The 15,613-nt window shown below is 49.5% G+C and overlaps 1 protein-coding gene across 1 annotated transcript in view; it reads left to right on the forward strand.

Moving 5' to 3' along the window:
• The window catches only part of Actn1 (actinin, alpha 1), a 50,028-nt gene extending 36,975 nt beyond the window's left edge, over positions 1-13,053 (forward strand). The window contains exons 12-23 of the mRNA XM_013013693.1: positions 662-698; positions 2,532-2,682; positions 3,242-3,350; positions 3,841-3,981; positions 4,902-5,084; positions 5,356-5,490; positions 6,895-7,074; positions 7,929-8,075; positions 8,928-9,008; positions 9,367-9,432; positions 10,641-10,799; positions 12,710-13,053. Of these exons, the coding sequence (XP_012869147.1) occupies positions 662-698; positions 2,532-2,682; positions 3,242-3,350; positions 3,841-3,981; positions 4,902-5,084; positions 5,356-5,490; positions 6,895-7,074; positions 7,929-8,075; positions 8,928-9,008; positions 9,367-9,432; positions 10,641-10,799; positions 12,710-12,868 (1,548 nt within the window). The 3' untranslated portion in view covers positions 12,869-13,053. The remainder of the gene's footprint in view (positions 1-661; positions 699-2,531; positions 2,683-3,241; positions 3,351-3,840; positions 3,982-4,901; positions 5,085-5,355; positions 5,491-6,894; positions 7,075-7,928; positions 8,076-8,927; positions 9,009-9,366; positions 9,433-10,640; positions 10,800-12,709) is intronic.
• The last annotated feature ends 2,560 nt before the right edge of the window (positions 13,054-15,613 follow it).

Genomic DNA, 15,613 nt, shown 5'->3' on the forward strand with positions numbered 1-15,613 from the left:
TTCCTTCCTTCCTTCCTTCCTTCCTTCCTTCCTTCCTTCTTTCCTTCCTTCCTTTCTTTCTTTTTCTTTTTGTCAGCTGTGGGGCTTGAACTCTGGGCCTGGACAATGTCCCTCAGCTCTTCAGCTCAAGGCTAGTGCTCTACCACTTGAGCCATAGCGCCACTTCCTGTTTTCTGGTGGCTAATTGAAAAGTCTCACAGACTTTTCTGCCTGGGTGACTTTCAAACCATGATCCTCAGATCTCAGCTTCCTGAGTAGCTAGGATTACAGGCGTGAGCCACTGGCGCCCAGTCCAAAGCCTTTCTTTACATTAGAACCTGTGTCTTCTTAATCTGACTTTCAGGCATTCGGGCTATATATTACGTCTTCTTATTGTCAGCTGGCATTAACTCTGAAGCGAGGCATTCATACTTGGGATGTTCTTGACCTCACAATCTAAGCTAGTAGCAGGGAGGGAGGGGCCTTGCTAGCTCTATCAGCTGGAGGCCAAATTAGCTAATAGAGAACCCTGAGCTTGAGACACGCCCCCCCCCTTCCCTAATTTAGCCCTGTTTTATGTTTGTCTGACTTCAGGCTGGAGATAAACAGAAAGGACCTGTGGCTGTTTGGGAATGGCCTGGCTTGATATAAGGATTGGCATGCCATTGGCTCTTGACTAAAGGGAGTGGGTATAGCACCCTATTTAAGTGCCTATGCAGGTGTGGATGGAGAGGGTCCTGGTTCACCCATGAGGTACTGTAGGGATTCTCTCCTGGGTCAGGGACAGCTCACAGCCATGTGAGAGCAAAGGATGTCCCCCACTTCTCCCAGTTTGCAAGCCACCAGTAAGAGCATGAGGAACCCTAGCATTCAGCACAGCCTCAGAGGGGAGCAGTTTGGCTACCCAACTTCATACCTAATGAGTTCATTATATTTGAATGGAAATACTATTTCCTGAGACTAAGGAATTGACCCTAAACATGGAGAAATCATGTGCCAGGAGACATTGGTGGTAAGAAATGTACCATCACGCAAGCCAAGGGTCCTGCGTGTCCTACAGTAAGTCTGTGAGTGGTTCTGTCCTGGAGGTAAAGTCCTCTCTCCATATCTGTGAGTTATACATCTTTGGATTCTACCAACCACAGATCAAAATATTCAGACAAAAGGAATGGCATCTGTGCTGAATGTATGTGTAGACTTTTTTTTCTTGTCATTATTCTCTAAACAATATAATCTTAACATTTTCATTGTATTAGGCATTGTACATTATCTAGGGATGGTTGAAAGCATATGAGTGGGTTATATGCAAATACTTCAGAGACTTGCGTATCTTCAGATTTTTGGCATCCTTGAGAATCCTGAAATGAATTTCCTAAAGATATACCAATGAAAGACTTTACATAGGAAGACAATGGATCCAAATAGATATTTCAGGAATATACTGCTAGCTGGTTGCCAGTGGCTCATGCTGGTAATGGTAGCTACTCAAGAGGCTGAGATCTGAGGATCATGGCTCAAAGCCAGCCATGGCAGAAAAAGTTCATGAGCCACTTATCTTCATTAACCACCAAATGGCCAGAAGTGGCAGTATGGTCCAAGTGGTAGAGAGCCAGTGGAGAAGCTAAGGAACAGTGTTCAGGCCCTGAGTTCAAGCCCTGATACTGGCACACACACAAAAATGTACTGCTAAATATTTTAAAACAATTAATATATATCTAATGTGTTAATATCCATACAGGGAAAAACTAAATAGAAGTAAGTAGACAAGTAAGCTTATTTATTATCATCTCTTTTATGTAAATATGTCTTATTATGATTTAAAGAAAAAACAATAGGGGGGAAGAAAAATGGCTTGAAGCTCAGCAGTTCTTTTCTGGCAGTCTGAGCAACCCCAGGGTTGATGCTGAAAGTGGACATGAGAACTAGCTCAGCTAGCTCCTTCCCTGTGCCTGTCATAAAGCAGCTGAGGAGCTTTGATTGTTTCTCATCCCTGCTTTCCTCCTGTAGAAAGAGATCCAAGAAATGCAAGCGTCTTGCTCTAAAGAGAAAGGGTTGTGCATCTAATGGTCAGAGAAGGTTCTAGAAGGTTTAGATGCACCCAACTGTCTGGACTGCACTGAGAGTTAACTGGGGAGGGGCTCCCTGCTGGGCTGTTTGAAGCCAGCCACATAGTGACCGGAGGAATGCTGGTGTGCTTGGCAAGTTTTTCCCCTAAGTATGTCATGGGGTGTAGCTGGCTGTGCATCCTGCGAATGCTTGTATCGCAAATGCTGTGTTCTTTACCTTCCCATGTATTCCTGCCTAGCCTTCATTCATAACTGCTCTAAATGCTCTGGAGATGCTCCATGGAGAGTGGTAATTTCCCCCTCACTTACCATGACTAGATGTCCAGCCACACATCTGCTTTCTCACACTGGGGATCACAGTCTGGAGGATATACCTCTCTGGGAAGCAACCCCAGAAGTGGAGTCCTGGGGCCTTGAGGGGTGGGTGGCTAGGTCCAAGAAGATCCTGTGTTTCCTACTCAGCTGTGATCCCATCTCTGCATCCAGGCAAAGAGGCCATGCTGCGGCAGAAGGATTATGAGACGGCCACTCTGTCAGAGATCAAGGCCCTGCTCAAGAAGCACGAGGCCTTCGAGAGTGACCTAGCTGCTCACCAAGATCGTGTGGAACAGATTGCCGCCATCGCACAGGAGCTCAAGTAGGCCCGCCCCAGTGTCCCCCTCCTCCCTCCCCTAACACCCCCCCCCATGCCATCCTTTGGTGCCAAGAGTGAGGGCTGGGGCCTGGCTTTATCAGCTACTGTTGTAGTGGGGATGGGAAATGGTGCCCAAACAGGAAGTGAGTCATATGGAAAACAAGTAATGTCCTTTTAGGGAGAAAGGAGCTAGGACTATGCCATTCCTGTTCCAGACCTTGGGTCTTCATCTTCATTAAGACAGATCAAGCCTTGGTTCTTAGTGCTAGACTTTTTCATAGACCCTAGGTTCCCTGTCATTGAGCATCAGGTCAAGGCCAGCCTCACCTCCAGCGTTGGTTGGAGGCAAGAGAAGAAGAATGGCTACCTTCAGTCTCCCACCTCTGGTCTCCTCAAGGACAAGGAGGTGGGACTGCAAGTCATGCAGGTGGAAGCACCCCTGACTCTTCCAGCACCAGTAGTGATCCCCAGCCCACCCCACCCACGGAAAGGGAGATCAGTCTCCATAATCATCCTGTGTCATGCATCACCTGACTCCTTGTCTTTCCTTCCCCAACCCCAGTGAGCTGGACTATTACGACTCACCCAGTGTTAACGCTCGTTGTCAAAAGATCTGTGACCAATGGGACAATCTGGGGGCCCTGACTCAGAAGCGGAGGGAAGCTCTAGAGGTAAGGGCCCTGGAGAGAGCAGGGCTGTGTGCATGGATGCAGCATGTATGTATGTGCATGTGCATCTTCCTCCTCCTTGGTTCTCTTTGCTTTAAAGGTCTGCAAGGTTCCCTGGATCCATCCCCACCCTGGCCTAACTGGGAGACTCACTTTGGCACAGGCCCTCGTGGAGATGCCTCCTTTTGTGCCCTAATGGTGTCTCGTCCTCTTTAGTGTTTGTGGCATCTCAGCACCTAACAGCCCAACCCCAGCTATTTGAGAACTTATCTGGGCTACAAATCAGGCTCTGTGGGGGCCAGGCCAAGTGATTTCATTGTGAGGTGATCCATCACCTGATACACTGAACCAGTGCCCTTGTGGAACTGGTTCTTTCTGCTTTAGTCCAGTGCTTCCAGACCAGGACCCCTTGGGGTTGGCCTGGAGGCTTATGATGGAGGTGGGAGGTAGCTCTGAATATCACTCTGTTAAACACCTGCTTGGCAACTTCCAGCGGACAGAGAAGCTACTGGAGACCATTGACCAGCTGTACTTGGAGTACGCCAAGCGGGCTGCACCTTTCAACAACTGGATGGAAGGGGCCATGGAAGACCTTCAGGACACTTTCATTGTGCACACCATTGAGGAGATCCAGGTGAGCCAGTCATACCCCCCAAGCGCCTGCGCTGGATCACATTCCTGTAGGATTGCCCTGTAGGGTAGACTGAAGAAGATCATCCGAAACCTTTGATTTGTTAGTTTGACCAAGTAGTTTGACCAAATGGTAAAGACATTTATGGTCCTGTCCCCTGCTACTCTTCATCCCCTCCCCTCCAACTCCCTTCAACAAGTATAAGCCATATGGCCACATAGTCAACATATTTATTTGCACCTTCTTCTCTACACCCTTCTTTTGTTGTTGCTTATAAAAAGTAGTTTGATTATATCCCAGGTCTTTGACTTTTAACATTAATCTTGGAACTCATTAGATACTTTGTTGAAAATCAACTATGCAACTTGTGGGTGGGGATGGAAGGGGAAAAAACTAGGAGAGGGCCAGGGAAGGGGTGACATTGTCCAAAAAGAAATGTACTCTTTACCTGACTTACGAAACTATAACCCATCTGTGTATCACTTTTATAATAACAATTAGAAAACCATGAATCCCGGAGTTCATTTTATATCGAAATGAGCTCCTTCCTTTATCTTTGATGTAACTACAGGGTATTAGATTCAGAAGGTTGTGCAGAGTGCTCCCATGGCCAGTATTGACCCAGAGGTCATCTAGAGCTTCCCTGGTCCCCTGTGGGATAGTGAACATCCCAGGGAGATGGCTGTCAATCTCACCAGCTCCAAGGATGCAGCCATTGTACTGCTAGCCCTGCCTTCTCCTTCCCGTAGCTGCCCTGCCTTAGTTCTCAGCTGGGAGAATCTGAGTTGATGCCTCTGGCTCTCCCATTGGTGTGGGACTGTGCATCCTTTGTCCTCTGATCTTCTACCTGGGACCTCTTACCCAAGGAAAGCACCAGCCCCACTGAGTATCTGTCTTTGTCCTGTATCTCTGTGTCTCTTCAGGGACTGACCACAGCCCATGAGCAGTTCAAGGCCACCCTTCCCGATGCTGACAAGGAACGCCTGGCCATCCTGGGTATCCACAACGAGGTGTCCAAGATTGTCCAGACTTATCATGTCAACATGGCGGGCACCAATCCCTATACAAGCATCGCACCTCAGGAGATCAATGGCAAATGGGACCACGTGAGTGGAAGGGCACAGGCTGAGCCATTGGATATTTGATAAGGACGAAGAGTTTTGTTTTTTTTCATTGATTTTCATGCATTTCATTTACTTCATTATCATGTAGTAAAACATGACCCAAATAGTGCATGAATTGCTGGATGAGGTCAGCATCTTTGCTGTTGTTCTGGTTTTGACCCACCCCTCCCTTTCATGGCTCTTCATTTCTTCATTGGCCGCATGAGGAGCCGGTTGGCCTATCCCCAAAGTCTCATGATTGTTCCTGCCCCAGGTTCGGCAGCTGGTGCCACGGAGAGACCAGGCTCTGACGGAAGAGCATGCCCGCCAGCAGCACAATGAGAGGCTACGCAAACAGTTTGGAGCCCAGGCCAATGTCATTGGGCCCTGGATCCAGACCAAAATGGAGGTGAGTCCCCTTGTGAGAAGTATTTGCTTTCCCATTTCTCCTTAGTACCATCTGTGCCAGGCAGGTCAACTATCTCCCCTGGGGCAGGAACCCCGACTCAGTCACCTGCGGCAGTACAAGAAAGGCACTGTCCACTACACGCCCCTGATTAGGGGATGCCCTCTGGTGGGGTGTGGAGCCTTGTGCAGGGAAAGCTCGATCCTGATGTCTGATTGGGAGCAAAGATAGACAGGAGGGCATTTCTATGGAGCTACATAAGAAAGTCCCACAGGATGACCAGCTCCTGAATGCCTGGGTCAGCTTCATTAACCCTTTGGCTTGCTGCGTTCGCCAGGTATTCCTGCCTCCATTATTGTTCACTGGCAAAGGGCCTAGTCAAAGAATATGATCTTGCCAGAAAGAGAGCCGAGCCATCCCCAGTGAAATGCAGAATTTTTTTTGCTGAATTATTTAGGCTAGATGTTGGGGTTCATAGGGGATTAGCTTGATTGGAATGTGGTTTTGAGATTTTTTTTTCTTTCGATCATGGGCTTGTACCCTGGGCCTGGGCACTGTTCCTCAGCTCTTCAGCTCAAGGCTAGTGCTCTACCATTTGAGCCACAGTATCACTTCTGGTTTTCTGGTAGTTTATTGGAGAAAGAGTCTCACAGAGTTTCCTGCATGAGCTGGCTTTGAACCATGATCCTCAGATCCTAGCCTCCTTAGTAGCTAGGATTACAGGCATGAGCTACCAGCGCCCAGCTAAATCCTGGAGATTCTTAAGGCCAGAGACCAGGTCAAGTTCCTGGTACTGTATGCACCCCTTCCTTTGCCCCCAAGACACTGTGCTTAGTTGATATTCAATATCAAATCAGGGCTGACTTGAATGGACAGAAATGGTTTTACACGCAAGCGCTCCTTACAATGGGTGAATGACAGGTGGAAACAGACATTAGGTCGGACCTGTGGGGAGCGATGGAACTTGGGTAGGCATCTTAGGAGTCAAAAGAGCAGAGTGTAGCTTCTGAAGAGGTAAGCCAGGCATTCTGAGGGTGTGGCAATCCTGGTTCAGTGGGCATCAGGAAGGCCCTCATGGGAGGAAATGACTGAGAGCAAGGCTTGGAGTGGGAGTTTGAATGGGAAGCAAGTGAGCCAACATCTCCTTTCTGAGTCTAACCTAAGGGATGGCAGAGCTCTGACGCAATGATGATGCTTATTATATACTTTTAGGATGCTACTTCCATACCAAGATGCACCCATGCTAGCTGTGTATCCTTCATTCCCGGTGCTGGCCTCCCTAGGGCTGAGATAGAAACCCAGAATCACCAAGCGTGTGGGAGAAAGGTTGGGGTAACTAATGACCTGGAGGGCTTTAATTCTATGGAAGAGAGAGGTCTGACAAGGTGCCGCTTTCTGGACGAGCAGGAGATCGGCAGGATCTCTATCGAGATGCACGGGACCTTGGAGGACCAGCTCAATCACCTGCGGCAGTACGAGAAGAGCATCGTCAACTACAAGCCAAAGATTGACCAGCTGGAGGGCGACCACCAGTTGATCCAGGAGGCGCTCATCTTCGACAACAAGCACACCAACTACACCATGGAGGTGGGTGGGGCTAGCCCCAGTTCTCGGAGGAGAGGCGCGCATCCCCTTCTGCCCTCCACCCGAGCTAGGGTGAGGGTTGTTACCCATCTTCCTAGCAGGAAGATGAATGCTCCCTTCTCTGCATCCCTGAAGCTCTGTGTCTTCAATCTGCAGGGCTTTCTGGGTACCCCAGGAGCTCCTTGAAAAATGAATTCACGTGGGCCCCAGCTCCAAAATTTGACTCCCTAATTCTCAATTCTCAAACCTCACCAGCAATTCCGATGCTGGTGGACTCCTCCAAGTCTCAGCGGAATGGGCACCTGCCTTCAAAGACTACAGCCATTCATCTCTTACTGATGGTGCCTTCTCAGAAATGTGTCCTTAGGTGATTTTCTGACACCCCAGTGACACACTGTTACGGCTACAATGTCACTCGGTGGTCTGGGACCACCATGGTGTATTTGGCCTTTCATTGGCTAGGAGGCCATTATGTGGCACATGGCTGTACTTGTTTTGACTTGTATGTGTAGGTATGCACGTTCATGTGTGGCTGTGGGGTGGGATGTTCAAGGAATCACACGTTTTGTCTTTTGCTCTTTCCCACTATCAGCTCTACCTCCCTTTCTTATCAGACTCCCATTGGCAAGTCCTGGTCTCAATGTTATTCCAGGCGGAGCCAACACCCAGCCCCCTTTATCCTCCAGGTCCTTCTGACCTGGTAAGGTGTCCTTGCTCCTACCCTGCTGATACTATGGCTCCAGACAGAAGGCTGAGTTTGATTGCTTTGACTGCTCATAAGAGTCAAAAGAAAGGAATGGGCAGGGACAACTTAGAGCCCAGGCCTGATACCCCATCAACCTCACCCCTACCTCTAGCACATCCGCGTGGGCTGGGAGCAGCTTCTCACCACCATTGCCAGGACCATCAATGAGGTGGAGAACCAGATCCTGACCCGAGATGCCAAGGGCATCAGCCAGGAACAGATGAATGAGTTCCGGGCCTCCTTCAATCACTTTGACCGGGTGAGAGCCCCACTCCTTTCTCACTTAGAGCAGCTCCCAGCCCCTGACCCAGGACCCTGGAGGGCACCGCCCAGGGTGTGGGCCACTATGCTGGGCCTAAGTTCTTGGGGCCTGCTCTGACTCAGTGCACCTCAGAGTCAGGCTTTCTGAGCTAGCCTTGGAAAGCCATCCTGGTGTCCCATAAGCCTCCCTGCTTTCCTGGGGAGAGTGCTAATGTCATTGGTGGGAAGAGGGCCTTTGACCCTTAACCCTTCCTCTCCTCCCATGAGGACTCAGCCCTTGGAGAAGAGGCTACCAAAGTCTCAGCTGGAGGCCTCTGCCTCTGGCTGTCCCCATTGCCCCAAGACAGAGAAGCAGAGGCCTGTGTCCCATCTCGATTCTGGGGGATGGGGCTGTCCTTTCCCAGTTCCCTGGGATGTGGGGCAGCCGTAAGGGTGGGAAGCATGGGGTCAGGTGCTGCGTCCCACCTGCCTGCTTCACTGCCCTCCAGGCACCTGGGTGGGTGGAGCCCTTGGGGACACTGGGGTGGCCTAGGACCCCTCTGGGGGAGCTTCTCACCCTCCTGGTTCATTGTGCACCCCTGTGGCCCTGCTTCCCGAAGCAGGGCTGTGTGTGCCAGGGACAGGGTCCCCTTGTGGAAGCTCGTCCGTGTGTCTAACCGTGTACACTTTTATTTCCCTCCTCCCCCATCCTCCACCCTCCACCCTCTCCATCCGCATGCCTTGTTCTTCCTGTGTCTCCTCCACACACACCACTCTCCCCCTGGGGCATGGCCCACCCCGTCCCCCACCCCTCACGGCCTCCACCTCCCTGGCACCGCATGGCTCGCTGCCTGGCGCACCACGGCCCCAGGATCACTCCGGCACGCTGGGTCCCGAGGAGTTCAAAGCCTGCCTCATCAGCTTGGGTTATGATATTGGCAACGACCCCCAGGTACTCACCTCCTGCATGGAGCACGCTCAGAGGTGGCCTCTGGGGCGAGAAATAACGCGTTTCTTCTTTTTCTCTTTTCTCCCTGTCTGGATCTTCCTGTCCCTCCTTCCTGTGGGCCATGGGGCTCGTCTCCTGCTGTCCCTGCCTCCTCCATCCTCTACTCCAACCTTTGACATCTCCCGCTCCGCTTCCTCCTTTCTGTGGCCATGTTTCTCCTACATTCCTCTGCCCTTCCTCACCTCCAATCATAACCTTCCTTTTCCTTTCCATCTGTGCCCTGTCTTCCTGGTCCCGGGATGGCTCTTCCTCTTCCTCCTCCCTGTCTGTTCCTCCTGTGCCTTGTGCCACTGGCTCACAGAAGAAGACAGGCATGATGGACACGGATGATTTCCGCGCCTGCCTGATCTCCATGGGTTACAACATGGTAACGTAAACCCCACCCTCCTGGCCTTAACCTGCCCTGGCCAGGAGACAGCCAGCACACAGAAGAGGCCAAGTCTTTAGTAATGGGGGGCCCAAGCCCTCTGCCTAAGGCTTCCTTCCCCAGAGGAGCGTCAAGTGTCCTTCCTTGGGAAAAGACAGGCCAAGCCAAGGGTCTGTGTAGTCGGATGACTCAGAGTTCTTTGCCTTAGTCTTTGTTCCTGCTCGTCCTCTGTTATTTATTATGGCAACTGGGCTTTGTTATTTTTCATGTGGGTACCTGGTCTGTGCCTGAGGCAAGCAGGAAGCATTGGTGGGTGTTCCCACTGTATGCTTGGCTCTACCTCATCTTACATGAGGCATGGAGGTTTAGATTTTTTTCCTCTGCCCTGATGATGACTCCAACCAAGTCTGCCACTATCCCAGGCTCCTCTCTAACCTTCTTCATGTGCCCTCTGTCATCTGGCTTTCTGGGCAGGCAGATAACTCCAGACATGGTGACAAGGGCAGAGCTTACTTGCAGAGTCCTACCTTTTTAGTTTGGATTGTGATATAGGTAACAACCCCAAGTCCTCACCTCCTACATGAAGCACAAGGCAGGGCCAAGGGCTTGTGCTAGGCAATGTCAATTTAGGAATTAGCAACACACTGCCATCGCCAGCTTGTGACCTCAGATACAAAGTGAGAAGAGCCCTGAAGGACCATCGTTAAGGATTAAACAAAGGACCTTAACACAGTACTGTGCACGTGTCTGGCACTTAGAAAATACAGAGTTGTAGAGAGACCACAGATTCTGGAGCCAGACTTCTTGAGGTCAAATTCTGCTTACTTAGCCTGAATAGGCCTCGGACTTCCTATCCGTGCCCAGAAATGATAAGATTTTATATGGTAGTGGTAAGGATTAAATATATAAAATATGTAGCATACTATATATGCTGTGTGGATGTTAGCCATTGTTATTATAATTAGTAGCAGTGTTCTTTTTTCTAAGGAGAATCCAGATACCTATAAAGGGTGGGAAGCCCTGAGTTGGGCTTAACCCTTGGGCATATGAGTATTAAGTCTCTTGTCATATCCTCAGGGAAAGCCAGGTTAGGTCATTAGCTATTGTATGTTCCTCTTCTAAACAACATGCTACCCAGGGGTTTGAGGTCCACCTGAGATTCTCAGCAGGCCATGGACTGACAGGCCTGGCTTGGCTGTTCCCTCTAGGGAGAAGCAGAATTTGCCCGCATCATGAGCATTGTGGACCCCAACCGACTGGGGGTAGTGACATTCCAAGCCTTCATTGACTTCATGTCCCGAGAGACTGCCGACACAGATACTGCAGATCAAGTCATGGCTTCCTTCAAGATCTTGGCTGGGGACAAGGTGAGCACTGCGCTGGGGGTGACAGGCACTGACTAGACTTTGATCTGGAGGAGACAAGGCCAGAGTGTGAGCACTTCAACCATCCTTTCTTCCCAGACCCCATTGGGTCTCCCATGGCTATGAGCCTCTACCTGTTTACTTATTTCTATAAGGCCTTGGGCTCAGCTAAAGAGTTAGGACATAGTATTAGCTGAAGGGGGCTCCTACAAGTTGGCAAGCTGCAAGTCAGTGAGGGGCCCTTGTGATGGTTGGGGGGCAATGGAGTAGGTTGGGGGATAGAGCTGGATAATGGAAAAGTCTATCTGAAGACATCTAGGTCTTGGCCATTAAATCCTCCTGGGGCACAGGCATAGAATCCTGGTGATTAGCAGGATGAGGATGGAGAGAAGTAGGGAACATCTCACTTTTCTATCCCAAGAAGTAGAGTGCTTCAGCTTCCCAAACTTTCCAGATAATACCCTCTAACTCCATGCCTGGCAGCAGGAAAATAGGCAGGGTACAGAGGGGCTGTCTCCATGGAGGCCAGAAGCTCAGCCTTGACATCGGTGGACCTGGATGTTACTCAGACCCACTGCCATCTTTAGTCCTGGGGTTTGGAGGGATTTTCAGGAGCCACAGATTCCCCCTAAATATTAAGAAAAGATTCAAGGAGGATCCAGAGAATATTTACAGTGGAGGGAATGCCTGAGGGCTGGGTTTCCTTTCTGTAAAATTCGCAAGGGAACCTTTATGTCATCTCTGCTTCAAAACTGAAATGAAAAGGCAAAACCCAGTAGGGAGCATAACTTCTGAAATATCTCAGTCTATAAAGGAGTAAAGATAAAGCGATGAAGGGGGTCTCTGAAAGTCTAACTAAAGTACAAGGACCCTCTCATTAGAGCGAGGGCACCTTGGAGCTGGTAAGATCTTCAGAAAACATCTGACTAATTTTGTAGGAGGGGAACATAAGCCCAGAAAGGCCTAACTTTCAGGTGACAAGAAGGCATCCCTATTCTTCCTCATACCCATTTTCAGGGAACTCGGGGATAGGCTGTGGAACTACCCTGTGGTGCAGAGCTGGGTGAAGGCTCTTGGACTCTTGAGCTCCTGTATGAAGCAGCTTCCACACACACCTCTCAAGTAGAGGGAGCAGGGAAGGCAGGAACAACCCAGGCTGGGAGCTTAGTGAGTTAGAACAAGGTTGACACTTTGGCTGCTAGCCAAGGTGCAGTGTGTAGTAGTGATTCTCATACTGGACACCCATCTTAACCTTGTTGGCACTCCTTAAAGGTAGTGTTGTAGGCCTCCACAGAGGCCACTGAGTGGGTCTGGAGAACACCAGGAATCTATATGTCCCTTTATTGTGCCTGTTGAAAATGCATGTTTAGTGCAGATGAGTGAGAAGCAGGACAAATATAGACTATTGGAGGCCAGGTGTAGGTGGCTAACACCTGTAATCCTAGCTACTAAGGAGGCTGAGATCTGAGGATCACGGTTTTGAAGCCAGCCCAGGCAGGAAAGGCTGTGAGCCTCTTATCTCCTATTAACCACCTGAAAAACAGAAGTGGCTCTATGGCTCCAAGTAGTAGGGCTCTAGCCTTGAGTTGAAGAGCTCAGGGACAGCACCCAAGCCCAGAGTTCAAGCCCCCAAACAAAACAAAACTAGAGTAATCATGTGAAATTATTTTGTGAAGGCTATAAAATAGGCGTCAATGAAAAGAAATTATTTTTAAAAATACGTTTGTGTGTGTGCGCATGCGTGCCTGGGTGCAGGCATAGCTCCAAAGGCCCCGCGGGGAGGGGAGATGCCACACCCTGGGTCCCTAACGTGCAGCGCAAGTTTAAGTTGGCCGGGTTTTGCGGCACTGCCGCACGGTGTCGCTTTACGGCCGCTGCTGGCTTTGCAACCGGTGGCCATGCTGTCTCCACAGAACTACATCACAGAGGATGAGCTGCGCCGGGAGCTGCCGCCGGACCAGGCTGAATACTGCATCGCACGAATGGCGCCTTATGCAGGTCCTGACTCCGTGCCCGGTGCTCTGGATTACATGTCCTTCTCCACGGCGCTGTACGGCGAGAGTGATCTCTAACCTGCCCCTCGCGCTTGCGCACTCGCGCCCCGCTGCCTCGGCCGTCGCCTCGGCCGCCCAGGTTCGGGGTTTCCCACAGGGCCTCCCGTGGGACGCGCATGCGCAGGGACCCACGCGGCCTCCAGCCACCTTACCCGCCAAGGGACAGTTTACAAAAATATTTTCTGCAAAAAAAAAGAAAAAAACTACATTAAAAAAAGTACAAAAAAACCACACCAAAAAAAAAAAACCTACATATTTTATTATAGAAAAAAAGTATTTTTTTCTCTACCAGACTTACACGGAAAAGAGGAAAAATTATTTGCACCGAGATATCGTTTTGTCGTGACAGTAGGAAAATAACCAAGCACAAAGTTATATTCCATTCTTTCTGCTGATTTTTCTTCTGTTCCATCTGCTGTATTCATCTTTCTGATCTCATGTCCACTAGGTGGGGGATGGGGGTGGGTCCTGTCGGAAGGCACATGGGTGCATGTGTGTTTGCTAGCTCACTTGTCCATGGAAATATTTTATGATATTAAAGGAAATCTTTTGAAGTGGCTGTTTTATAAGGAAGTTAATTTGTGTGGCTTATTTTTAAATCTCAGAGGGGTGACTAGCTTATCAGAAAATACTTAAATCTTAGCCAGGCACTTTTAGCCAGGTGCAGTAGCTCATGCCTGTAACCCTAGAGCTACACAGGAAGTTGAACTGTGAGGATCACAGTTGGAAGCCAGCCTGGGCAGGAAGTCTGTGAGTCACAGCTCCAGTTAAGCACCAAAAAGCCAAACGTGGAGGTGTGGCTTAAGTGGTAGAGGGCTAGCCTTGAGTGGAAAAAGCTAAGGGACAGTTCCCTTGAACTGTGTCCTTGATCCTGAGATCAAGCGCTAGTATTGGCACACTATAGATAGCCTATTAAAAAATAGGACACACTCATGTAATCCTAGCTACTCAGAAGGCTGAAATATAAGGCTAGCCCTTAAGTCCAAGTGAGACTCTGAATCTCCAGTTAACCACTGGAAAGCTGGAAGTGAAACTGTCACTTAATGGTAGGGCATTAGCCTTGAAAAAAGAGCTCAGGGATGGCAACTAGGCGCCCCCCCCACACAAAAAAAAGGACACATTTAGAGCTCTTTGATACCTTTGATATTGCATGGCACTGATTGTATAAAACCACTGCTCTCATCACAACTCTTTTGCTTGCTCCTTGCTTGCTCTTTCCCAGTCATGGGAGTGTGGTTTTTTGAGCCTGATGGGTTCAGTCCTCTTACACCTGTTTCTCCATTGTAAAAAAGAAAAGGTGGCTTGCTCACAGGACTTAAGTTCATAATGAAGTCATGAATGTGTGATGAGAAGCTCTGCCTTCGTTTGTCCTTGGTGGCTTCGAATGACTCTCTGTGACTTCTGGCTGTAGCCTAGTCCTTTTGTTTTTTGCTGCAGCAGCTGCTTGAGTTGCCTGTCACCTCACCCCTTCCTCTTTACAATGTCCCACAGGGGCTGGGAGTGTGGCTCCATGGTAGGGTGTGTGACCATCATGTGTGAGGTTGAGGCCCAGAGCCCAGTCTCCAGTCCCACAGCGAGCAGCTGTCCAGCATCGCCTGCTTGTTGGAAATGCAGAGTTTCAGGTCCTGTCCCAGCCATATGGAATCAGTCCAAGTGCTTTGAAAGATTCCCCAGGTGATTTGTGCTTTCTCCATTTTCTCTTCCTTTTCTGTCCCCTCCCTGTGGCCTCTATGAGAAGTAGCGGGCAATGAAGAGAGTCATGAGAACTGCAGGCTGTGGTACAGAACTGTAACTTAGCATTGGTGTTGGGGGTGGGGGTGTCCTGGAATCTAGGTAGAGTTTAAGCCCATGCTCGCCTTTTAAAAGTATGGTAAACTAGCAGGCATTGGTGGTTCATGCTTGTAACCCTAGCTACTCAGGAGGCCAGCCTGGGCAGGAGAATCCATGAGACTTTAATTAACTACCAAAAAGCCAGAAGTGGAGCTGTGGCTCAAGTGGTAGAGGGCTAGCCTTGAGAAAAAAAGTTTTACTCAGGGACAGTGTCCAGGCCATGAATTCAAGCCCCAGGACCTGTACCAAATAAACTAGCTGAGTGCTGATGGCTCATTTAATCATAGCTACTCTGGAAGCTGAGATCTGAGGATTGAGGTTTGAAGCTCTCTCAGGCAGACAAATCTGAGAGATTCATATCTCCATCTAACCAGCAAAAATGCCAGCAGTGGAGTTATGGCTCAAATGGTAGAGCACCAGTCTTGAACAGAAAAAGCCAAGTGACAGCTCAAGGCCCTGAGTTCAAGCCACAGTATCAGCATACACGCACATTAGAAACAACAACAAACGATAAGCCGTGCGCTGCAGTTTCTTTTCTAACTGGGGCTAGTCATGATAATATAACATAGTGCTCAGAGAACACTAGTGCATAGGTGTTAGCTATGACCAGTCCAATTTTAGCTTTGTGGGGATCCAATCTTAAAAATAGAATTCCTAATAAGACCTGCCCCCTCAATTATGAGGACTAAGATTAAGAACTTCCATGGCTGGGATGCGGAGTGACAATCTTCAGTTTGAGGTCCTCTTATTTAGGGATGAGTTCAGTGACTTTCTGGGATGCTATCAGCCCTGGGAATGAGATCTGAGCAGAAGGGCTTTAGTGAGGAAGGGGCTCAATAGAACCCACAGTGTGATGCATGCTAGGCAAGCGCCCTGCCACTGAGCTACACTTCAGCCCTTAAGACCTAGATTAGGGGCCGGGTGCCGGTGGCT

The sequence above is a fragment of the Dipodomys ordii genome, unplaced genomic scaffold (genome assembly GCF_000151885.1).
Source record: "Dipodomys ordii isolate 6190 unplaced genomic scaffold, Dord_2.0 Scaffold2, whole genome shotgun sequence".
In the NCBI taxonomy this organism is placed as follows: Eukaryota; Metazoa; Chordata; class Mammalia; order Rodentia; family Heteromyidae; genus Dipodomys; species Dipodomys ordii.